Raw genomic sequence first — 26,857 nt, forward strand, 5'->3', positions numbered from 1 at the left:
TATATTGAGGCAGAAGCTCAAGGCTATTTTTCTTCCATGGCAGAGACAGCCAGAGAAAAATGTATTTGGAGTAGTATCTGAACAGTAGGTTGTTGATTGTTTCGCTTGAGCTTATTTATTATGAAATGAAGCCTAAATTACATTGTGTTTACTTCCCCTCTGACAAACAGCTTTGGACATTTGACAGGCTGTATTCTCTGGCATTTTTAATCAACATACCACTTACTGCACAACAGTGTGTCACCATAATGACTCGTAATTGACAGGGCTGTTTATTTCCAATGTTGTAAACAGCTTGTGTCCTTGTTGTCAGTTTTTTTTTTCCTGCAAATGTTTGCTTTGCTGGGTCACAGTTGTTACATTTGCAAAACTATTTGTCCCATTGGCAAATTGACTGCCCTGACATAATTGGAAGATAACGACAAACTAGCTGCAAGTTGCAGGGAAGACTCACCCAAAAAAAGATCTCATCTGTTATTCTTATGATCTTAGATAGTTCAGTCTAGACTTGTGTTGATAAAAAAAAAAAAAAATCTCCTCCAAAAGCAAGAAACAAAAGAGCTGAGACTCTTGATAATGACACTGAGAGAAATCACTGAGCTGCCCCATTACCAGTAAACAGAAGACAGACTTTGTGAGAACCATGACAGTGCCCAAGGTTATTTTGTGCGAACATGGACAAATTTTCTTGCTCATATCTTTTAGCGCTACTGTAAAATAAATACACAAAAGTCAATATAAAAGCTCAAACAATCACGCTGTAAGTGCACAACAACAGTTAAGCAGCCCCAGGTTTGCTCTTGATTATCTCACAGACAAGGTTTGGGAGAACTTGTCATAGATTATGGGCATATACAGTAGAGGACAAATAGATATTTGAGTGCTGTTTTACTATGGGAAAAACTGAGATGCTGTAGAGCAACCAAGTAAAGGGGGGGCACTTATAATTTACTAATCTGAACATTGGATTTTCTGCCTTCTTCTGTTGTATTTCCTGCAGCAATACATCCTAGCAGGACTGAGTTGGCTTTAGTTCCCCTTGTAGGGTAACAATATTGTCTGGACACTGGTAAGACCAACCAACTATCCAGCTGAGTGAAAATGTCTCGCTTGTTGGAATTTAATTAGCCATGGGTCTTACTAGTGCTGCGCAATATGTTAGTAAATGCTCTCATTGCCAACATGTCTGTAGAGCTCACTATAGAGCTAAATCTCCTACTTTGGAGGTTTGTAGTGGTAGAGGTGATGTGAAGCAGACCATGACTGATGTCATTGCTGGCTGAAGCTCTGTATTAGATTCAATCACTTTACAAGCCCTTAACTCTTATGATTTAATGTTAGATTGGTAAAATAATCCTCTGTAAAATGGTGAATTTCTATCCAGGAACAGTAAAACATCAGTATCCTGTGCTAACAGGCTAAGAGCTACTGTTGCTCACTACCGTTTATTGAGGTTAACAGAAGATAACAGCTGCAGGTGAAGGCTGCCAATCACACACACAGACACTTCAGAAAACATTATTTATAGCAGATTTTTTGAAAATGCAGCATGCAATTAATTCACCAAAGAGCACACATTACAGGAGGGTCCTAGCTGCATTTCTTTTTTTTTTAGGGCCCTCGCCTCTCTGGTTTTCCTTTAGGTTTTTGATTTGTTCTTAGTCACTCTGCTAAAAGACAGAGGTCAGCAATGAGACAGAAAATAGAGATGGTGCCCTTAAAACTTAGAACAAAGCAAATACATGAATTGTATAGCTGACCCTAGCAGACCTGATGAAACGACTATTCTCTTAAAAAAAGAGATATATTCTCCTGAGTTCTACAAAAATCAAGGCAGTTTAAAGAAAAATAAATAATAATAAAAAGAAAAGGATAAATGCCTTTGTGGTGCATGTTGAATGTTTTTATCTGAATGCTGTGTTTTTATGCCACTCTGCATGTTTTTGTGGTGATGTGTACCATATGTATCCCTTTATTTTTAATCACTTGGATAAACTGAACAGTGCAGTGAGTCACAAGAAGAGCGACAGGTGCGGCGGTGCCACACAGGCGGAGCTGTGGAAAAGATAGCGTGTGGGATCCAGCAGGCAGACTGCTGGAGGAAGCAGTCCAGCCGGAGAGAGAGAGAGGGCAGCAGGTCGGTTCCCCTGGCAGCCACCGGCCAAGTGACCAAGGTGTCGCCGTGGGAATATACGCAGCAGACAGTCTCCGCCAACGCAGATTAACTCAGGCAATGGGTCGGCAGTTGGTCGTCTGCCGCCCAAACAAATCGTGAGTACCCTCTGGCATATCTGGGCTGTGGGCAGATCAGGAGGGGCCGCAGCTGGGAGCAGTGGTGGCAAAGCTCGGGGTGGGGAGCACACTGGAGCCCTGGCGTCTCTGCTCTTCCACAAACCTGACAGGGTTGGAGAGCTCTGGCAGTGTGGGAGACGTACTGGAGAGCCAGTGGAGCATCAGAGGGCAAGGACGTGGACACAAGAGAGGAATTGCTGGACTGAACTTGGACTTTTTATTGGATTTTAACCCTGCTGTCCTTGTTATCATTTAAAATGTAATAAATCTGATTTTAATTTGAGATTTAGACTCCTGTCTGGTTTTTAACTCTGCTCCCCTGGTTTTATAAGCACTGGTGAGCCTTTTTCGAGTCCGAGACTTTTTAGTCGTATCTCCCTTCATATCTAAATTTAACTAGGGTTGTAAGGTGCGGCCCTGCTATTGGCTGCTAGGCCTGGCCAGATTATTTCAGATAATATGGTGATTCACAGCATAGTTCACAGCATCCTCATTCTGTCACTATTGGAAAAAAAAGGAAGAAGGCATCTTTAATACAATTTATCAAAGACAATGTGAAGGGGCAATGCTGATTCACACAGATTAAAATGGCTCACAAAAAATAAATGTCAAAATTGATTTCTTGTATGTTATAATGTGTTTCTAGCTTTCAACATCAGCTTAGTAGAGAGGAGTGTGTGGAACACTGCATCCTTGAACTGTTTGTAACTCATCTCTAACTTTTCTTTTTTTCTATAATGTTTTTATAATCGATGATCTAAAATTTTGTTCCCAACAGTCAAGGATAGAAGTGAGGCATGTTACTGTAGTTAGGCTATTCTTTGTGTACTTGTTCTTTACTGAGTATTTTTTAAAGTCAGTAATTTTACTTATATTTGTGCAGGCCCACACTTGAAGCTGAAGCACTGCATTGTATTTGCTGCAGTACTGTATTTACCCACATGTTAAATCTCAACCATTAGACAACAAATTTACTGGCTTTCTAGATGCACCAGCTACTGAACCATCATAAACTTACGAACTGTGTTCACATTGATGGTTCTGTCAGCAAAGATGAGAAGAGTAATATGGCTTTGCATTGTTATTGTATCATTTTGTAATTTCCAGATAAAAGAAGTATTTTCCAATTAAAAGAATCTAGTTTGACCTTTGTATTCTTATCCTTCAGGAATTGCATGGAAAAGATTGCATCTAACAAACCCTTACAGATAAGTGGTTTGAAAAATGAATGAATGAATGAAGGAATGAATGCTTATTTCTAAAAAAGTGACTCAGTTATATTTATTGAACTAATTTTAAACAAGCTATTTTTTTTTATTTTTTTTTTTTTTTTTTTTACCTCTAATCAAGTAGATTTTTATAGTGGTGCTTCTACTTAAGAAAAATATCAGCAAAGTGACTGAACATCTACTTGAGTATTGTACTCAGTACACTTTCACTCTAGTAGCTTTATCTGTACCTGTATTGTGCCCTTACATGGCAGGGCTACTGTGTTCCAGCACAGACAAACACCACTAAAACTGGATAAGAGACTGTAAAAGCCGAAGAACCTCCGGTCTGAACAATAACCCACAAAATCCATTTAGGTTTGCAGCAAAAAAAATGACAAAACAAGAAAACAAAAAAGAAAGCTCCCTGAAAATGGATTGTAAGCCAGTGTTTTATAAAAAATGTTTCAGATGGCATTATTGAGGAGAAAAGACAGAGGGATCTGGACCGTGTTCAATAGTAGCGTGTATGGGAGCCAAGACCAATTTCTCCTTCTCCTCCTCGAATCCAAATCTCTCTTTGTCTATCAATAATGCTTGGCAATAATTAATTATTTCACATCCCTTCTGCAGGATTTAAAAAACAAACAAAAAAAGTATCCATCCATTATCCATTTGCAGGACACATGCAATCATATAACTGCTGTTACCTCACACACACACATACACTCACAAACCTGCACATCAAGTTTTTGAAGAAACAATGTGAAAGAGATGAGGTTGTGTAGTCTGAACAGACAGACATTTTAGGGGTAATTTCCTTTTAACCTGCAATTTATCAAGCGCTAACATGCAGTTTAGCCCTGTCATCCTCAGCTTTTTCAGCCACCACTCTGAACTATTGTACACACACACACACACACACACACACACACACAGCCATTGTTTCAGTCACTCATTTAGAGAGTTATTTGGTGTTTCAGTGAATCACAGCCAGTTTAGGTGAGTGTTTATAGGTGAATGGCTTTGAGCGTACACAGCCATCCTCTGTATAATTCTCTGCTATGACACTCAGTTTCAAATTTTTACTGTTCTCTATACCAAGGACTCTTCAGCTGCAGCAGCCAGGCAGGAAAAGTGAAAGTTACTTTGTTGGTCGAGGGCCAAACTCATTAAAACACTCTTTATGTGTCCTAGAAATAAGACCGTGCCCTGGTTTTACATGCCGATCCATAGTTTAAGAAACACTGTTCCTTGAAACTGGCAAGGATCTACAGTATCTATCTATCTATCTATCTATCTATCTATCTATCTATCTATCTGAGCCAAGCCAAAGCACTTTAAGTCTGGAATGCCTCAAGGGTTCTTCAACTTTTCCAGCATCAGCCCCACTCATGGAATTTATGTCTCTCATCCTGGGATCCAAACTCATTAAAAAATACTGCCACTCATCTCTTGTTGGAACCCACCAGGCAAATGCCACAGAGCCCATTTTGGGTCCTGACCCACAGTTACAACAAACCAGGAGAGAGATGGATATTGATCTCTTATGAGGGGTTATGTTTGATATTTTCAGTGGAGGAAAAAAGGGAGTCTAGGGAAATTTGGGGGACAGCCTGCGAGCCAATCACTGGAAACACCTCAATCTGCAAACTTTCACGTTCTGTATTGATTGGGTGGCCGCAGAGCTGAAGCGCAGAGTAGGACAGCAGAAGATTCTCATTTTTATGATTATTGTATCTTAGGGTCAGAGGAGAGAGAGAGAGAGCGAGAGAGAGAGAGAGAGAGAGAGAGAGAGAGAGAGAGAGAGAGAGAGAGAGAGACTTAAAATTTGTCAATGAGTGGTAAATTAAATATTTTATCATGTGGACACAGTGAGACAATGACGACCATTTATCTTCTTCACTTGAAGTACCATCTGTTTTGTTGAGTGGGAGTTATTAACTGAGTTGATATGATTTGGGGAAATTTGGGGACAGCCCACAAGTCAACCACTGCAGCAAATTTAATTTTCAAGTTTCACCAAGTTTATTGATTTGTGTGCCACAGATGCTGAGAAGTTTCAGACAATTTAATTATGACTTTTGACAGCTATTGACAAACAAATGAAGCTGAAAATCACCCAAAAACCACTCCAGTTGATTTGTACATTAGAACAAGAGGAGTTTCAAATTTGCTACCAAGAGCAGCGAAGAAGTTTTGTGTGTTGAGGAACACTGACATGAAATGTATCAGGCGATGGACACGTGTTAGTTCTTGCGGAGATAAACATGATGATCTCTCAGGCACAAGCCAGCTGCTCACTATGGAGCAATGCTATCATTTGCTCTTTCCTCTTATGTCGTTATGGAGGCAAAGATGCTTCCCACTGACCTCCTCCTGCAACGATGTCCTCAGCCAGGCAGCTGGGAGACTGAAACTGGCAAGGTTCTCCACAAGCTCACTTAACCTGACCTTTTAGTTACCACGAGCTTGATAAAGTGCCGCATTTTCCACAAACAATGCTTTAACTGGCTCAGTGCTTAGAAGTTCACTCGTCCTTCCTTCGCCCTGCTGCCCTTGTTACATTCGTTGACAATGAGACTTGACATAAACGTTGCAATTTGTTCTTGGCTAAATGTTACCTTTATGTGGTGTGCGTGACTGTACTTCGTCTTGCACTAACTGAATTGGTCCTTGCCTGAACTCCAAGGACTGTAGTTTGTTTTTGTTTGTTTTTCTGCAAGGACGTTGTACTACTAATTAATCCAATTGTTTAGACATTCCCATGTGGCCAACACAAGGAACTTTTTGCCCTTTTCCCTGCAAAACAGCGACCATAACAATCATGATTAGGCTGGTGCCACCACCCAAGCTTGGTTTGTATGATGCTTGCTTTGATTAATGTTTGTTCTTTTTCAAGCTGGACTTAAAGCATTTCGGTAATATACAGTATGAGAGAAACACTGCAAAAGGAATGGATGACATGCAACAAAAGGCATGAATTAGATTGGAACCATAGAAATTTAACGGGTAGAACTGGCATGGGCCTTTGGTTCATGGTAAATCAGTGTATTTCCTGGTGGTTCACCTTGTCATGGCAGCAACTGTAAACGTTCAACCGATGTCACCACGTCGGCAGAAGAGTTTGTTTACATTGAGAGAACTTCCAATAACTTTTAAATAACTTTAGCAGCACCCCGATGATTTTAATTCAGTTTGCGCATTAACTTGAACTTCCTCCTTCATTGTTGCTGTGAGCTGCACAAACTGCGATAGAGAGATTCACTGAACAGCCAGGTGTTTGTTTTTCGTCCTGATGGAAGTTTCAGTAAAAATTATTCAAACAAACTCTTCTGCTGATGCGGTGACATCGGTTGAATGCAGCTGTTGCCTTGGCAAGGTGAACCTGATTTGCCGTGAAATAAAGGACCACAAAGCTGACGCCGGTTCGGCCCATTCAGTTTCTATGATTGGAACCCACAGCAACAACAGCACATGGTTATGTTCCCACTGAGCTGCAGCTGTTTCTTGAACCATGTTGAGGGATTATGCGGTAAACTGCTAAAATTTCAATCTGTGGAGCAATGCAGATTAACCTTGTTCCAGTGGTGGATGGTTCAATTTCCAGATTTGCATCTGTTTCCAAACCACATATTGCCAAGTAACTGCCGAGACTACAACTGCACATCGTCACTCCTCTCTAACAAATCAATAAGCATAGAGTATACAAAACATTAAAAGTACTCGTTTTCTCCATGAAATAGTCTGAACACATGAATCCAGGTGAAAGCGATGGTCCCTTATTGAACTCACCCATGACAGAGAATATATCAATGGAAGGGAGAAGACAGGAGATAGGGGAAGGTAAGGAAAAAAACTGGCACGATTTAGCTGAGAGTGTATTATTTTGAGCACTTCCAGATTGTTATTTGTTACTTTTAGGATGTATCACACTTAAACGCCACACTGTGTGTGAATGTGCATCTGCCTGCAATTGCTGAAAATGTTCCTATTTTGAAATGCAGAAATGGTACAATCGTTCCTTTTGTCAAAAATGGAACAACTTGTACTGAAATACCATCTCATTACCTGCTTCTCCCTGTCAGCTCTCTCTCTCTCTCTCTCTTCCTTTTCATGTCCCTCTCTCCATCTTTCCTCCTGCCTCTACTTTCACCCCCTCACACTATCCCTTTTCCTCTCTCAGACTCCTTGTCTGTCATTTGCCAGTGTAAAACCATAAATCATTGGAAATTCCTGAAACTGAAAATGGTGCTGTGGAGAGTGGTGGGTGAATGAAGGAGAAAGAAAAAGCAAAGACGGAGAGTAAGGCCAAGGTAAAGGTTTTCTAAAAATGAGTCTGAATATGTTGTAAACCCAAGGAACCCTCAACCTTCATCGCTGGATGAACAGAGGCAAACAGAGAGACAGCCTTTACCTTCGGTGGGGCTCATGTCCGTTGTCCATAGCTTCCACGGTCAAAGCATAGCTCCGCCCCACAGTGAGGTTGACCCCTGTTGCTACGGTAATGATCCCAGTGCTGTGAAGACGAAATTTGTTTTACTTTACATAAAGAAATAAACACAGTTACGTACTTAAAGGAAAACCTAAATCTACCTAAATGACATTAACACAATTTAAAAGCTTCAATGGGTGAACTACCTTTTTTCTAATGTTCTATTTTTATTATTGTTCGTCCTCAAAGAGACCTGATTGGACAATACTGGATTGAGTAATTTACAAGCTGATCAATACCTGTGGATTGTCTGTTAAAGCACTTGTGGACCCCAAAGCTGTGTCATTTTGTACATAAGAGCAAGTAAGTTATCACATAGAGTCACGCTCAAAGATAAACCTGGAGTGTGGGATGACATCGCAAAAAAACAAAAAAAACCTAACTAATAATAACTGTAACAATATTACTGATAGTAGCACTGCAGACAGCAACCTCTGCATCGCAGCTGCACTCAAGCATTTTCAGGCCATTTAGCAAGTTGATGGATATGCCCACTGGCTCAACAATACCCCAAATGAAAAGAGAAGCACTGAGCTGTTTCAAATGTAGGAATCCCCTGAATTAATTTACATCAAAACTATTTCATATGACATTGTGACTGGCGTATTTACTTGTTGTTGATAAGGAAGTGTCCTTGGTCGCCTGCTAAGATCCGGTAGGTGACTTGACCATTGGGTCCTGCATCATTGTCTACTGCTGACAGCTGAACAGAGACACACACATGCGTACACGTGCACACAGAAAATAAAGCGAACAATCATACACACAGAAAAACAGACAATTGCATGAAAGCATGAGCACAAAAGAAAACCCAAATAAATTCAGATAGACACACACAAATACATTTAAGTAGTTATTATAATGCCAGATATTTTACAAACTGAATGATGGATATGTGTGTACCTGTAACACAGGTTCTCCAGGCATCATATTAGTGTACAGGTTGACGTTATAGGAGACGTTAGAAAATATTGGTGTGTTGTCATTAGCATCCAACACTGTCACTGTCACCGTAACTGGCAGGCTCTGCTGGACTCCATCTGATGCTACCACCTGAGGAGACAGAGGGAGGATCGAACAACATATTATCATTACCATATTATTATTGTTATAATTCAACTCTGGTGCACTGGAAGTGTCATTCATCAGCTGGTTTCAATGGCCTTCAAACTGTCTCGGCTGCAGCTGGGAGGTGCAGGAACTGAGGAAAATAACTATTTATTTACAGACTCTGGTTATCAGGTAGATGTAGGCGAAACAAACCTATCGGCAAAAAAAATAACACTAGGAGCACAGACAAAACATGACAGCTGAAACACAAGGGAGCTTTGACGACCAAGTGACAAGGAACAATGGGAAACACACAGGTATAATACACAAGGAACTAATCAGAGACACAAGACACAGCTGATGAGGAGACAGGGACAGAAAATGGAGGGGAGAACCTGGAGCAGGACAAAGAGCAGAAGGGGTGGAGACTGAGGCAACTACACTAACAAGGCACAGGTGAAAGCAATGATGAGAGCAACGCAGAGCAGCTGAGCAGGGCAAAGCAACAGGTAAACACGAGGAACACACAGAGCAGGAGCAGAACTCAGACAACAAAAAGACCATGATTTCAACCAAAGACACAAAATGTCCGTTAGTGCAGAACCATGACTAATACCTGACTAATAAACTAGCAATTTAGCTGTCAATGTACAGTAGTTGACATGTGTACACAAAACAGGAACACGATGAGGATCAGTCTGCAGGCTGGTGGTGTAAAATGAGGAGGCAGACTGTGGAGTTGGCCATGAAACATCTTTTACGTCACTCAAAATGTAATGTGATTACTGGTGATTCCTGTGAATTAAGAGGCTAGCTGTGCTTACACTTCAGTTCTCCAGCTTGTAGTGTGTCATCAAGATGTTTTATAGAGCATCAGTGGTAAACAGTGTGCAGCAGTCCTTACATTAAGAGCGCTTGAACCTTTACTTATTTGTTCTTATTGTTCGCTACCAATGCTTTGGTAATGTATCTCAAATTGTAGTTATGCCATTAAAGCTCACAAAGCTTTCCTGCAATTGCCAAGGAAGAAGAACAGAAAGTGATGAACAGCGCCTGTGAACTGAACTCTGGCTACAGGCAAGTGATGATAAGTATGTCTTAACCTGGCTCTCTTCAGACTCCAATCTTGCAAAACGCAATTTAAAGCCAATTACTAAAATATTATATTACACAGTCAGCTTTTAATTCTTGCATTTCTGCTTTATTAGTGAAAACAGTAAGTCATTCAGGGGTAATTAAGTGGTAATCACAGTTTCACAGATGGAAAATAACTGAAATTAATCCATTTGTCTTAAAGAGGGATCAGCTCTTGTGCAGTGGCAGGAGACAGATATACATGTATGTATATTTTGTTGTGTACAATCTCTTCTGTTCATTTCATTATCTCTTTTAGCTCTCCACACTACTAAAAAAAACCACTAAGTTAGTAATCTGTAGAAATTTCCTTTGCCCAAGGGCACATTTTGTTTTACTGCAGTCAACAGCAAATCTCATCTTTCCATGTTGACAAGGTTACATTGTGAGAATACAAAAATCAAATCATTCTTCTCAACTCAAAAAGCAAGCAGAATATGTAGTTTGCTGCATGATGAGCATATAAAATAAGCCCAAAGAAAAACCTAACTGAGGTAAGTGGACCATCAACTCAACTAAAAAAAATAAAAATAAAATAATAATAATAATCCACTACATCCTCGACCTTGATGTTTGCTGTTTGTTTCTTTTGAAGAGACAGTTTTGTCATTTTTAGTTGCAAGTATTTGAATTTCAGTTTTAGTCTTAGCCATCTCTTGAATTTTTTTTTGTTTGTTTGTTTTGTTTTAGTCATATGTTAGACATTTATTTTGCATTAGTCTTAGTTTAGTTTCAATAAAAAAAAAAACTCCAAATAATTTTAGTCACAGTTGTTTCATTCAGTTTAGTAAAATGAGAGTTCCAAAATACTGTAGCATTTTCTGAGTCACCTTGGCTTACTGGTCTGGCCAGTCCCCTTGCTTGCATGAAGGTGCACTGTTAGAGCTTCAATACACAACAGGCGAGTTTAAACCAGAGATTCATGATCAGACGAGTTGAAACTTGCAAAAGAAGATACATCTTTTTACTTTACTTCAGTGTTGCTTTCTGCAGCTGGTTAGTCACAGGAAGTCACATCAGAGTATCATCTATAAAATTTCATGATGTTTACTGTGTCAGCTCAGGAAAATGGACACTCTCCTCCTTGGTAATCAAGAGTTTTGTCCTCTTGAAAGCAAACATTTCTCCTGAGGTTACACCGTGAACGCCGTGTTATCGCTGTTGTTACAAATTTGCACGAGGGGTATTCTGCAGTCGGACTTCCTGTGAAAGCAGCTTTGTTGTCTGTCTTGTTGGTAAATTGATTTTTATTTGTGTCTGTCTCTTAGTCTACCTCTAACATTTTTCATGTCATTATTTGTCAGAGGTAAATAAAACAAAATATTTAGTTTGTTTTCAGAGAGCAACTTCATCGTTTCATCACTCTCAAGCAAAAATTCATTGACAAAATTAACACTTGAGAATGAATGTACACAGGGAAAGGAGAATGTACACAGGTACATTCTGCTTTCAGTATCATTTTATGCACAAACAAATCCTCTGAACTCTAAAAACATAACTTTTCATAAGTTTCTCCTTCTTTTTTTCCTTTACCTTTAATATGGCTTTATACACTTAAAATTAAGTGCATAAACCACAGAAAGAGCTATACAAACACTATTATCAACTAGTACTATAGTTATTTCTCAGAAAGTACTTTTGAAGATGTCATCTACGGTATACTGCTGATATAAGTTAATGGCTTACTACAGTAAAGTCACCATCTATGTCTCATATTACTTTCTCCAAGTTTCTCTTCAGCGGGGCTTTTATCATTATTACTGTGCTATTCTCTGTCCTGCAATCAATACAAAACACATAAAACTTCCATATTTTAGTGATGATTTTGCTTTATGTATTCTCACAGTCAGTGTTTGAATTCCTGGAAAGGTGCTGTGTCGTCACAGCAGTGATGATATGAGGTGAAACTCACACAGAAACCCGGGATGGGTTAACTGCCGACTGAACTTCAAAATGAAATGAAAAATAAAACCACCTTTCATATCTTTTAGTGTATTTCTCTTATGTCTTCTCCAAGTTTAATATCACTAGCTGAGCTCTCACCATGATTGCTGCTCTCCCCTGCCCTTCTGTCAGCACGCAGCACGTCTGACTTTTATGATTTTAACTTCCATGCTGCTTTACGCAGACAGAAAAGTAAATGTGGGTCTATGTGGAAATGGCTCGGTGGGTGAGGTGTTCCACGTCCACTAGCTGCATCTGAAGCTTAAGTCTTTCTTGGTTTTGGTGCATTTTGTCCCTTCACTGCATCTGTCACCAAATCTATCTAAAAAAAATCGCTCACACTATAAAACTACTCTTTTAAAATGGGTTTTAACGGTTGCCTTGCCACCAGCACAAATTCACCCCGACATTACGATAGAAGCTTCTTTTTTAAAATGAAGACATCCAGTATCAGTTTTAACCTTTGCATGTAGAATTATTGAGGTACTGTAGTTTGTTCAGCTTACATGAAAGTAAAATATTTACTGTTTCTGTTGAGTATGATGATATTTTTTGTGATACAATTTTTTTAGTCCTCTTCACTGCACTCCAGTTTCATATGTTATGACACTCCCATTTTAGTACACTGTCAGTAAGTGAGTTATGCTAATTCTGTTTCAAGAAATTGGAACAGGAATTTTCAATTCAATTGTTCTGAATCAGTGTGTAACAAGAACTACGATACAGTACATGTTTATTTAATTAGTCGTCCCTGGTATGACACCTAACTTACACTTGAAATCAGTGAGCATTTACCCAATGACATCGCCTTGGAAAGTATCCTGACAGGATCTGAAGGTGTCTTAGTTACTAAAATAGGAACCAGTCATCTTACAGAGTGGGATATTACTCATTTTGTGCTCTTTTCCCTTTTCTGACAAAAAAGAGAGAATCTCTTTATGGTGGATAATATTACCTGCATGCCTCTCTTTTGCTCAGGTCCTTGTAACTTTTGCCAGAAACATCACAGAAAAGGCGGACGCTTCTCTACTTCCATAATAAGCCTCTCAGTGTGAACAACACAGAAGTTTGATGCAGTTTCCAGCCAAAACAAAGGCAAAGTGACTGATTTTTTTCAAGCAAAACTGGCACCTTTTGCTTCACTGCTGGCACTTGCTGCATGTTTGGATATATTCATTGAAACTACTGGTTGCCATTTAAAAAAAAAAAAAAAATCCCATCCCATCTTACTCTCACTTGCATCGTTATGCAGTAGGTTGTATTTTAAGCTATAGTCACAATGTATTGTGTTACAAATTGCATTGTGACCCATGTATCATGATATGTAGTACTGTGGGGTCCTTGTCAGTACCCAGTGGTAAGTATCAAACACACAGTTGTGAAACTGTGATTACTACTTAATTACCCCTGAACTGACCAGTTTTCACCACGTGTTTATTTGCCAATAAGTTGGTGGAAGTTGGTGGTCTTTAAATTATAAACATCCTTCATGCCTCATACCTTTCTCTCTCCGGTCTTCTGCAAGTTTAATTTCAACTACAGGGCTTTCACAATGATTACTGCTCTCCTCTGCCTTTCAGTCAATACACCAATCCTTCTGCTTTTTCCGTTTTTAACTTCCATCCACCTACAGAATGTGCACGCACATGCACGCATCAGCTTGTACAAAGCCACACCTACATATGAAAACAAACGCAAGCGCGCACACACACACACACACACACACACACACACACACACACACACACACACACACACACACGCACACACACACACACACACACACACACACATACACACAGATTCAGTTTGTCAGACTGTCTACAAGGCTGAAGTGGACCTACACTATATTACCAAAAGTATTCGCTCACCTGCCTTTACTCATACTATGAACTGAAGTGCCATCCCATTCCTAACCCATAGAGTTCAATATGATGTCGGTCCACCTTTTGCAGCTATTACAGCTTCAACTCTTCTGGGAAGACTGTCCACAAGGTTGAGGAGAGTGTTTATAGGAATTTTTGACCATTCTTCCAAAAGCGCATTGGTGAGGTCACACACTGATGTTGGTCGAGAAGGCCTGGCTCTCAGTCTCCGCTCTAATTCATCCCAAAGGTGTTCTATCAGGTTCAGGTCAGGACTCTGTGCAGGCCAGTCAAGTTCATCCACACCAGACTCTGTCATCCATGTCTTTATGGACCTTGCTTTGTGCACTGGTGCACAGTCATGTTGGAAGAGGAAGGGCCCCGCTCCAAACTGTTCCCACAAGGTTGGGAGCATGGAATTGTCCAAAATGTTTTGGTATCCTGAAGCATTCAAAGTTCCTTTCACTGGAACTAAGGGGCCAAGCCCAGCTCCTGAAAAACAACCCCACACCATAATTCCTCCTCCACCAAATTTCACAGTCGGCACAATGCAGTCTGAAATGTACCGTTCTCCTGGCAACCTCCAAACCCAGACTCGTCCATCAGATTGCCAGATGGAAAAGCGTGATTCATCACTCCAGAGAACGCGTCTCCACTGCTCTAGAGGCCAGTGGCGGCGTGCTTTACACCATTGCATCCGACGCTTTGCATTGCACTTGGTGATGTGTGGCTTGGCTGCAGCTGCTCGGCCATGGAAACCCATTCCATGAAGCTCTCTGCGTACTGTACTTGGGCTAATCTGAAGGTCACATGAAGTTTGTAGCTCTGTAGCAATTGACTGTGCAGAAAGTCGGCGACCTCTTTGCACTATGCGCTTCAGCATCCGCTGACCCCTCTCCGTCACTTTACGTGGCCTACCACTTCGTGGCTGAGTTGCTGTTGTTCCCAAACGCTTCCATTTTGTTAGAATAGAGCTGACAGTTGACTGTGGAATATTTAGGAGCGAGGAAATTTCACGACTGGATTTGTTGCACAGGTGGCATCCTATGACAGTTCCACGCTGGAATTCACTGAGCTCCTGAGAGCGGCCCATTCTTTCACAAATGTCTTGTTTCACAGTCTGCATGCCTGAGTGCTTGATTTTATACACCTGTGGCCAGGCCAAGTGATTAGGACACCTGATTCTGATCATTTGAATGGGTGAGCGAATACTTTTGGTAATATAGTGTATAACAGAGTGCTGTACTCAGTAACAATGGTGGATTGCTGTGCAAGACAAATGCTGCTGTTGTACCTCTAAAAGATAAGCAGAGGAAGAGAAAACCTCCGCTTTGGCAGTGGCTCGGATCTCTGCGTCATACTGTACCAATAACACAAGTACTGAATTAGACTGCACTGAGCTGAGATAGAAAATAAGAGATAGAGAATAATAGACAGACAGGGAGCTAGAGAGAAAGGAACAGAACAAAACAGAGAAGGAAGGGAAGGGGAAGAAAGAAAGACACCAACAGAGAAAGACAAAAAGAAACAGATAGGTAAGGAGAGACATACAGCGAAGGAGAGCGATGACTGTAAGTCCAAGCATTAGACTGTGTGTTGAAAACCAGCCAATTGTGGGCCTCCTGGTGGCTCATTTGGCTAAGGCATATACCATGTAACTGTGGTGTCCTGGGATGCAATCCAGCCTAGGACCTTTGTTGCAAATCATACACTCCCTCCCCAAATCTTCCCTGTCCTTTTCAGTTTTTAACTGTCTGAAAAAAGCAAAATGCCAATAAATAAATAATCTATAAATAAATAATCCTTTTAGAAGTCATGCTGTACATTTAACATGAGTTGAACAGAAAGTGGAGAAATAAGATTCAGCGTAAAGGCCAGTGTGTAGGGGGAAAAAATACCTTTGTAAGTAATGAAAAAAAAGTACCAGACACAATTCCAAATGGCAAGCACAACCAACAAACCAAGATTATATAGTCCAAAAAAAAAATTACCTTGCTTTCAACATATTCAAGTGCAAAAATTCAATATGCACAGATGCATCAACCATTAAGTCATCATCTAGAGAGCAGAGGCACCCACACATTTTATAAAATAGGCTATTAGCAGCCAAAGGCAACAAGTGTGAAGTGATTGGTCCTAATAGTCCCATGTTCTTAAGGAGGCATTCTTTTACTGTAATAAATGCAATATAATGAGTCTCAAAGCTCAGTATGTTGCATAAATATATAATTAGCTGCACATGAATTAAAATGATCTGAATTTCTATTCAAATAGTATAGGAAACAATTTGCACCAGCAGAAGAAAATGATATTGTGTGCGCATGAGATCTTTATCTCAATCAAAAATGAAATTTAAAGAACAGTATACACAGACACAAATCCTCTCCTCTAATTTCCTTTGCCTTTTCTCTCCTCTCCTCTTCTGTTCTGTTATTCTCACCTGCTTCTGCTTTCTCTTCCCATTCCATCTTTTCTCTGTTCCCTCTTGTGCTTCTCTCTTCTCTCCTTCCCTTCTTTCCTACTTCAGGTTCCCCTCTCACTCCTCCTAATATTTTATTGCAGGTTAAATGCGAAACCCATGTTTAAAACAAATATTATAGGAAAGCATGGGGTTACAGGTCCCTGTGGTCCCAACAGCACTTCTCTTTCCCTTTCATCATTTCTACCCCCTCTCCTCCTGTCCTGTTCTCTATTCATATCCCCTCCCGCCTCCTGTTTTCCTTTCTTCCCTGCTTTCCCCTCCTGTTTTCACCTCTCCTCTTGTCTGGTAGATGACAGTCTGCCTTTAAGACAATTGCTGTTGTTTTATCAAGGGGGCTCAGGGATGAAGCGTGTTTTTCAAATGCATTTAGACACTAATACAGACTCTCTCTCTTTCTTCCTCTGTCTCTCTCTCAGCCACACACACACACACACACACACACACACACACACACACACACACACACACACATACACATGAACCAAGGCACTACAGTACCATGAATGTGTATGAATCTTGTGTCTCTCTGTCCAGTGGCTGCAGAAGGGTGAGGTATCTTCTGATTCCAGCAGCAGACACAGAGAAGATGGTGGAGTAGCTATCCAAAGAAAACTGGAGCTGAGGATCCCTGGTCTGTTAGAGAGAGAGAGAGAGCGAGAGAGCGAGAGAGAAAGAGAGGTTAGAGACAGGGAAACACTACACCTCTTTTAGCATTTATTTACCCAAGGGGGGCTCTTCTGAACATGAATGCTCTTTAACAGCAGCAGAAAGGCAGCGTACAGCAGCTTGCTTCACCCTCACACCTACGAGCTGCCCAGCAGAAGCAGTGTCATGGTCTTACTGAGCAGCTTTAGTGGACCACTTGAGGACTGGAGGAATACAGGGAATCTGATCTTTTAATGATGAAAACTTGCGTGAGGTTTTATTATACAGCTTTTTAAACAACCTCTTAAACAATAAATATCATGGACACAATATAACAAGAGAATCGCATATGCATCCACTGCACAGTGCCTTTTAGCTGTACATCGCCCTCCACAGTTGATATGTGCAAGAAGTGCTAGTTGCCCATTGTGAATTAACATAGTGTATGTTCAAGTTTAGCATGGAGCACAGGGCCAAACCATGTAGTGGAGAAACATTACTGATTTTGATATTTGAAAAAAAAAAAAAAAAAAAAGTCTACTACAGCGATCTAAAGCAGAGACATTAGGGTCCATTGTAACCATGCTGTCATTCTCTGCAGCTGCTGTCTTTGAGCATTGTGTCTGGCAGTTTTACCAAAGGGAAATTGGTTTTATATCTTAAAACACTGAAACAGCACCAGAAATTCAATTTAAGGCACCAAACCCTGTTTTTAAAACAGTGTTAATCTGTTTGAAGGTGGATTTTTCCTCTAAAACAAAATGAAAAATCCACCTACAAAATAACACCTACAGCACTACAGCAAAACAGTTACTTCCATTAAATCTCTACTGATTATTATAATTACCTTTGCAACAACTGAATATAGTTATTAGCTATGTTGAGCAGTTTACGGACACAATAGTAATGTAGTAACACGCAATGTAGCAACATTGCATATGATATTTAACCAACCCCCTCAAACTGTACAAAGACACAAACACATACACACACACATCAATATAGCTAATATGTAGAGATTTGATAAAATTCACTTATATATATATATATATATATATATATATATATTTACATTGATAATCAATTGAGAGCACAGAAGTGCTTAGAGAGGAGAGGATGAAGGATGACTGAGGATCAAAACCTCCTCCAAGGTTTCCCTATCATAAAAAAGTCTCCTCTGAGGGTGTGGTGTGTGTGCGTGTGTGAGGTATACACAGTGATGGAGAGGCAATCCCCATCCAAGTTCTCCTCTGATATTATCCGCACAAACAGTCACCTCCTCTGTGTGTGTGTGTGTGTGTGTGTGGTGGGGGAGGGGGGTGGGTGTTTGTGTGTGTGTGTGTGTGTGTTTGTGTGTGTGTGTCAGCTCTCATTCCAGATAAGGCTGGCTCAGCAGGGTGTGGAGCTGATAATATTGTCGATGTAGCCAGAGTGGATATAGAGTCATAAATAAACGCAGACACACACATACACACGTACGTGGACAAACACATATAGAGACACGTGCACGAATGCAAACACACACACACACACACACACACACACACAGAGAAAAACACACCATTGTCTGTACACACACACACACACATACACACACAAACATAAATACAAGTGATAGACGGCACATAAAAGCAATTAGGACTAATCATCATTGTTGGTACTTAATGCTGGAGGAAAGACCAGGGTTAGCAATATTTAAAAGTACTCAACATATATCAACTGCCTTTACACACACATACACACACAAACTTCATCCCCACTAAACCCATTCCCTGCTGTGAGGTATTTTAGAAAGCAATGAACCAAACCTTGTTTTTGTTAAAATGCCTATGCTACGTCTTAAACAAGCCAGACTCTGGGGAATGCACGGATGATAACAACGCTGCAGCACTGTAAATTCTTACATTATCACTGAGAGGCAATTTAAGGGGGAAATGGTTTTACTATCCAGATTCACAGGGAAATTAAACAGTGCACTTCAAACACTGCAAGCAAGGCACAAGGCAGGCATTCAGCAGAACAAAAAAGGAGAACGGACATGCAGACAGTGGCTTTAATGGCTTGATCCTTCATTTCTGAGTGGTGTCCCCTGTTTAAACACAGTCGCTGCATTACTAAGATTGTTTACATAAGTGATTTCATGGATTAGCAAAATTTTCCCACACAATTATTGAGGACAGGAACACACCATGTATCATTTAAACATCAGTTTTTTGCTATTTTTTCACCCATCTTTTTAAGAAAGGGCTACAACCATTGACTGGTTTATAACTGAATATACTGAAGTGCCAGATTTTTTTTGTTAAAGGTGTAATCCTTAATCGCAATGTTAACAGCAGCCACCGACCGAAGCTTTAGGCAGCTCAGCAGAAAAGAGAGAAAGACAGATTCCACTGCACTCAGCTGATACCTACAGGCGTCTTGTTGGCTGCCAGCTATAATGGGAGCAAATATAGCAAGTTGTCAGCATGAAGGTGTTAAAGGTGCTGAGCTAATTAGCAAAGTAATACATGCATAAAATGAGTCAAATGGTGGGCGTACATTTGTTCAAATGACTTACCCGCACAGATGCATAATTTTGCACATCTTTATGTATGTCTGTATGCAGTAGGTGGTTTGTTATGTTTTAACATGGGGGATGGCTCAATGGGAGCAAGCATATATAGTAAAAATCAAATCTGTAGTCACGTCTCCCCTAAACTATTTTGTTATAGAGGTGGCTTGGTCTGGTGTGTCTGTTCAAAAGCACAGACACTACTGAATGATCATAGACATATTATAGGAATACTACAGGCAGCAGTGTGTCTCTATGATCATCTTGTTCTTCCGTGAATACACGTTGCTTCTTGTCACTTTAATCATGAATGTGACACTACTCCATAGAGTATATAAGCTACAATATAGTATAGAATTTGAGGATTTACAGTATAACATTTAGAGAATCTTATAGATCCAGGATGAAACTGAGAAAAGAGCCAGGACTGAAAGGAAAAGGTGCAATTACAAATTCATCTGCTACTTCAGCACCACGGACAGCGCCATGGATTTATCAATACACAGCAAAGTTAGGCTACTGACATTTCAGAGCCATGATCGGGGCAATAGATTCAAACTTGTAGAAACCTCAGTCAGATAAAGGATCGATGAGTCAGGCAGACTACACTAACATATTCCACTCCACAGCCCCTCTGTCCCTGCACTCTCTCTGCTTTTATACTGTCTGTGTGCACGCATGCATGCAAGAAGCAGTATGTGCTAATGCAGGGATTTTCAAAGTTGTTGATGTTCAGGGTTAGGGTTAGGGTTCATTTCCATGATGACTATTCATGATGACTATCTGTGTCTTTATTTAACTCTGCTCATTCATCGTTAACTGTACAATTAACATGACAATATCCTGGACATGTCTTTAGTCAGTGACAGCCTTGACATGTGTTTCTGTGAGTATGTATGTGTCTGTCTGTACATGTGTCTGTATAATACTCACCTCCTCCACATCATTATCCAGAGCTATGATGGCCAGTGGAGTAGACAGGCTGGCATTGGTAGTTACTGTGGATCCCACAGGTGATGCCTCACTAACGTAGCCATGGTAACTGGTCTCCAGGAAGTAGGGTGCCTGGTTGTTCTCATCCAGAACTTCAATTTGGAGGTTGGCGAACGCTGGGAGGGGATGGCCATTGTCCTGTTCTGCCTAGAGAGATGAAGAGAGGCTGCTTGTAAATTCAGACGCTGGTCAAGTTTATCTGCTCCACATGCTGTATCCTAAAAACACATTCTCAAACTCCATTTGGCCAGTAAACAGCACGAGCCGCTGGTGAATTTTGTTATTTACCAGCTCAGTGGGGAAAAAAACCCTCCACTCCCTTGTTGCTGTTTTTGGTTAAAGTTTTGCCAGGAACTTTTGATGATGGAGTTACACATGGTGTGCACTCAGACTTAATAATCAGTCAAAATTTCATTTCATTCATATTTTTATTCAAGTGAGGCATCTACCAGTGAAGAGCCAATACCCTAACACACAGTTTGTGAGCCACATTGGATGGAAAAATTGAGTATTAGTCCATTGTTGCAGTAATTCGTAAAAAGGCAGCTAATCATGTGCAGGCTTTATGAAATACTATGAATACTAGAAAAAGCCAAAAAACAAGTCACAGCATCTGACTTCTTCCCCTTGATGTAGGTTTTACACTGATCCTTTTTTTGCATTTGCATTTAAAGCTGTTGCAGGAATCTAACCCACACTGCAAAAACGCAAAATCTTACCAAGATTATTTGTCTTATTTCTAGTCAAAATATCTCATTACACTTAAAATAAGACATGATCACCTCAGAAGTAAATTGTTTTTAGACAATTTTCACTTGTTTCAAGTGAAAATTTGCTTGAAACAAGTGAAAATTTGCTTGTTTCATTGGCAAAATTTGCCAGTGGAAAAAGTGAAAATTCACTTGAAATAAGTGAAAATTAGCTAGAAACAAGAAACAAATTTTGCCAATGAAACAAGCAAATTTTCACTTTGAGTTTTTGCAGTGCATGACTATTGCTTACAGTACACTGTGCCTCACAGTCTTCTTTGTTACACTGTATTTTTGCATTATAATTTTGTGAAGTAAAGCTTTAAAATAAAGTTGGCCTCAAGGTCAGAGTACTGTGAGCAGTGTTGGAAGTAAAGTGTTTAATTTCTAGATGCCCCCAAAAGTAGTGGAATTATAGTAACTGATTACTTTTTCAAACTGAGTAACACTCACAATTACTGAAATGTAAATGGGCTCATTAATCAATACCTTTGTCTTGACAGCAGACAAACGCAGCTTATTCCCTGGATTTTCTGGTTTATGATCTAATGTCACCCAATCTTACGACGGCACAATGAGTGAGTGAATCAATCAGCATTACACTGCTCATAATGACCAACAGATCAAGCAGTGATGGATTTCTGTCCTGGAAGTAAGGACATTATTTTTCCCTCCTTGAGTTTGAGGACAAAAATATAGCGGTGGTTGGAGTCAATGTGCAGGTGTGAAAACTTTTTCCACATCACAGAACAGAAATTACAAGCCTCTGTAGCACCTAGTAAAACAACACTAATCGCAAAAAAACCCAATGTTAGCCATCCTGACCAAAGAGGAGCCGCTCCATCCCAACAGCCAAGGCTTGATTTTAAACTCAAGCCTTCGTCTGCACAGTCTGTGAGCCAGGCAGAACTAAACAGACAGGTATGTATGTTGTCGAAGACGTGAACCTTTGTCAATAGTCTGAGTCTGTTGCCTTGACACAACTAATTAGCAAGCAGTGAAAAATAGCCTATATGTGTGTTTCAGAGAAGCAGACATTTACAAGTAATGTAAAAGAGATGCAATAATTGGTAAGGTTACTGAATTACTTTTGAGGGAAGTAACTAGTAAATATTACTAATTTCCGGTAACTTGCACAACACCGACTTTGAGGGAAGTGCAAGCATGTTTCTGATTTGAATATTTTAAGCCCACGTCCACGTCTGTGTGAGTAGCATTGATTTCATTTTACTCACACAAACAAACCAAATAGAATTCAATAAACCACTGAATAGGTCTATTGAGATCTGCCAATATACGACATCTGACTATCTTGTTATCTCCCCGTTTAAATCTCTATCTCTTTCAGTCTGACTCGTTACTTTTTCATCTATTTGCACTTTGCAGCCTTAATCTGTCTGTCTGTCTTTACCTTTTGTGTGCACTGTTTGCCTTTCTTAATTTCCAAATGTCAATAGATGTAAACAAAAGATGTTCAACATTTAAACAGGTTCTATATTAAATCCAAAATCCTTGGATGAGGGTGTGTTAGTGATTGTGTGTGTGTGTGTGTGTGTGTGTGTGTGTGTGTGATTGCTTTATGGCGAGTCCACAAAGGAGGCTAAGAAAAGCAGGGCTTAATATAAAAATCATGACTTGAATTAACCAAACAAATCAATCCAGGATTAAGCATTTCCATAAAGTGAACTTCCAGCAAATCAAGTCAGGCTAATTTGAGCTTAAACAAACTGATTTGTATATTCATGAGTTAAGCACAGACCCAAAATATGAAGGCTAGTCCCATCAATTTATGACAGAAAAGACAGAAACTTTAAATGAAAGCTGTTCGCAGATCAGTTCCACAGGTCAGTAGCAGATTTTAATCAAATAGTATCAAATATTATAGCAAAAAAAAAAAAAAAGCAAAAACATCACCTAAACAACGTCACAAGAAAAAAAAATGTTCCAGATCAGTGATGTGCAAAGGCTGAGAGAAGCTGGGATAAAGTCTCATAGGAAAAAACTGTGGCGTTGGCTGAATTAGCTGAAGTGTTGACCTTGTAACTGTGGCACTGAGGGTTCAACTCCATGGAGGCTCATGTCTCATCTTTCTCTAACATCAGCCTCTTTTCACTTTACTGTCTGATGCAGCTGAACTGCACTAAAATAATTTTATGTCAGAGCGATTCCCTCTACACGATCTAAAAATTGCATGTAGACCTGTAAAATGAAATGCAATTTGCAGTTTGTTTGGCAAGATCTCCATTTTCCAGAGACTAAGAAATTCACATTGCTGTGAAAACAAGAGAGTACTCAGTAGTATGACAACACTTACAAAGGTGTCATAATAGCAAAGAACTGGATGTAGATTTTCATACATTTTATTTTGTGTTTTACTCTGAAACATGAGCATAAAAGGAAAAAAAAAATTCTACAGTTCAGCAGGGTTAGAAAATTGTGACACAGGTTGAAATTGAGCCTAGAAATGAATCTGACTGGGACCAGTACAATTTGCAACAAGTCCTTTCCATGGTGCTATAACTTGAGTTTAATTAAACCTGCTCTGTATGGCCGAATTTCCTGAAAATAAGCCTGATTTAGGGAAATACGCCCAGTCGCCAGGAAAAAATCTTGGCATTTTATTTTTCTGCAAACAAAGTTATGGTGTCAAGTATTGCGTAAGAGCAAATGAGTAAAAAACTGTTGACATGCAACATATTTTTGGTTCAGAAATGTTAATATTTCAACATATGTGCTGGTTTGCAGAATTATAAACTGGCAACACTTCATTCTGGTGACTGGCTTGGGAAATAAGCCTTGTAATCTTGGTTTGAGGTGCAGTAAAACCCTCTGGACACCTCTCACATCCAGAATCTTCACTGCACAGTGAGCACAGGGCTTTTCCTGCATTATAAAATCTTGGGCGGACTGCCTAAGCCTAATTTTAAGCTGCCTAGGGAAGTATTTTTAAAGTGAATTTAAATTGGATAAAAACTGCATTTGAATAAAAGTCAATTTAAGAGTAGAATAGAATAAATAGAATAGCTAAGGTTTGGGTCTTAAATTGGCTGGATGACTGAGGCACACCTAGGCCTCTTTTTGAATCAAGTAAAACCCCGGAGTATCAGTATTATTGTGTGTGCTGAACGAGTGTTTGCGTGGGAAAAGAAAAAGACGATTATTAGAGAAAATATAATAAATGCTGCATAATTACAAGAGGGCAATAGTAAAACCTGTAAATGGAAAGGGAGCTTAGATCCAGTTAGTGAGAAACTCCAGTGACAGGATGCGGCATCTTTGGCTGTGCTTGATGCTGTTATTCCTTCGCCCCTGAAGAGTTATAATTTTTATCTCAATACTTAATTTTGGAATTTGGGAACTATTTTTCTCTCAGGGAGGAAGATTTTTCACAGTGGAGGAGAAAACACATTGGTCTCTCTCTCTCTCTCTCTCTCTCTCTCTCTCTCTCTCTCTCTCTCTCTGTGTCTCTCTTTCTCTGTCTCATTATTCATCCACTCATGTGGGACTGCAACAGGTTTACTACCCTCCAGTGATTTGATTTCATGACTGAAACTAATTCAGTACCTTATCATAAACAAAATGCACTGTGCTGGAGTAATCACACCCATGTACACAGACACACAGAGAAAGACGCTGAAAGTTAAACAAAAAAGGGCATCATATAGAGAAATACTGCATTTCCAACACATTTTCAGCAGAGCAGGACTTGATGCATGGCTGGTGGTGTAATTCTATTAGCAGCCTAAGCACTAATCGAGACAAAAACGCCCCCGCACAGCACGCCACCACTCCAATGCTTTACAATTGCTGCCATTTAAAATGCTCAGGGCAGACTGCATTTAATTGGCAGAAACGGGAATGCACCCAAAAGAAAAGAAAAGAAAAAAAATGTATGCGGGAACATTTTGTCTTCATTTAAACTTCAAGCTTTGTTGAGCAACAGTTGGTGCAACATTTTGGGGAGGTGTCAGTGGAAATATATTGAAAAAAAGTCCAGCATGCTGCAGAAAAGGTAAGGCAGGTCCCTGTCCTGATTGTGTAAGAAAGTGGAACACATGGGATCTAGTTAATGTGCAAATCCATTCTTCCTCACCTTGATAACAAGGTCAAATTTGTGGTAGAGTTCTCTGTCGATTGGTTTTAGTAGCAAAAGCTCTGCTGTGGTTCTGTTCAGGCTGAAATATTCTGCATAGGACTCCGGTTTACCTGGAGAGGACAGGAAACAAGACACCAACAGTAAACACTGAGCAGAGAAAAAATATGGAACCAGCGATGGCATAGAAAGAGAGAGGCAACAGTAATTGGTTTTTTGAATCAATATATGTTTGTGAAGGATGCTTGTTTGTGTGTGTGTGTGTGAGTGTGAGAGAGAGAGCGAGAGCGAGAGAGCAAGAGAGAGAGAGAGAGAGAGAGAGAGAGAGAGACCAGAAGCATGGCTGATGCTCCCAGTTTTCTCATCTAAGCTCTCCACAGGTGGGGATGCTACCCTTCACACACACATAAACACACAAACACACACACACACACACACACACACACACACACACACTTATATATATATAACCTGGAGGAACTACGTTGCTCGGAAATGTTGCATTGCTCAGTGGGGAAATCAAGTGCTGGTGCGAGCAGCAGCAACGCGGCCACATGTGGACAATCACATTTCTCAAGTCTGCATTTCAGTGTGTGTTTTTGTGTGCCCTGGTGTGGATGTGTGAGTGTGTTTTCCATCTTTATAGCCACCACTGATTTGATTGGCTCTCACCGAGGGAAGCTACATTCCAAGACAGCATGGTTCCTTTAATGTTTGTGTTTGTGTGAGTGCGTGTTTTCCTATCTTCGCCTGTAGACTTGTCGTCCACGTTTCCAAGATTGCATGTCCGTGCGTGTCAGGGTCAGGGAACAGAGCACATGCATCATTCTTCCAAATACAAACCAGAGGCAGTCTCCAGACACAAGTGGAGATGGCAGTGCTCCATTTGCGACACTGTAACTGTCACTTCTTCAAAACAATTTGTCAGTTTGTTCTCCAAAGCATCACAAAAATGGAAGGCATGTCTTTTCTGCTACCACTGTTTCTGACAGCAACAGGGGAAAAAATCATCTGTCTGATGAAAGCTGTTGGAGCCAAAACAGATTGCTTTTTAATATCAAAGTTCTGTTAACTGCTCATTTCAAGGGTTACTTAGCTTTTTAAATTTAGTTCTTTGCAAAGTTGACTTTGGAGGCTCTGTGAGGCCCAGGTTTTTTTTTTTTTTTTTTTTTTTTTTTCCCCTTTGCACTGCTTTCTCATAAGCTTTGTTCACATGGGATTAGTTTTGCAGGGGGCAGTGAGGTAATGTAATCACTACTGGAGCGTCTGCAACTTTAGTCCCATCTAAGTCTGCCACGTAAGTAATTTTCCAGATTATGCGTGGACACGCTATAAAAAATTCAGCCTCTTTTA

General features: G+C 40.1%; 1 protein-coding gene across 6 annotated transcripts in view; it reads right to left on the reverse strand.

Annotated features, from left to right (window-relative positions):
• The window catches only part of LOC115378093 (protocadherin-15-like), a 290,200-nt gene that overhangs the window by 95,414 nt on the left and 167,929 nt on the right, over nt 1-26,857 (reverse strand). For all 6 annotated transcript variants that reach the window (XM_030078231.1, XM_030078233.1, XM_030078234.1 and 3 more), the window contains 6 exons: nt 25,505-25,617; nt 20,603-20,809; nt 16,969-17,103; nt 8,899-9,048; nt 8,607-8,698; nt 7,918-8,019 (listed from right to left, as the gene is read on the reverse strand). In XM_030078231.1, coding sequence (XP_029934091.1) covers nt 7,918-8,019; nt 8,607-8,698; nt 8,899-9,048; nt 16,969-17,103; nt 20,603-20,809; nt 25,505-25,617 — 799 coding nt within the window. The remainder of the gene's footprint in view (nt 1-7,917; nt 8,020-8,606; nt 8,699-8,898; nt 9,049-16,968; nt 17,104-20,602; nt 20,810-25,504; nt 25,618-26,857) is intronic.

The sequence above is a fragment of the Myripristis murdjan genome, chromosome 19, assembly GCF_902150065.1.
Source record: "Myripristis murdjan chromosome 19, fMyrMur1.1, whole genome shotgun sequence".
Classification (NCBI taxonomy): domain Eukaryota; kingdom Metazoa; phylum Chordata; class Actinopteri; order Holocentriformes; family Holocentridae; genus Myripristis; species Myripristis murdjan.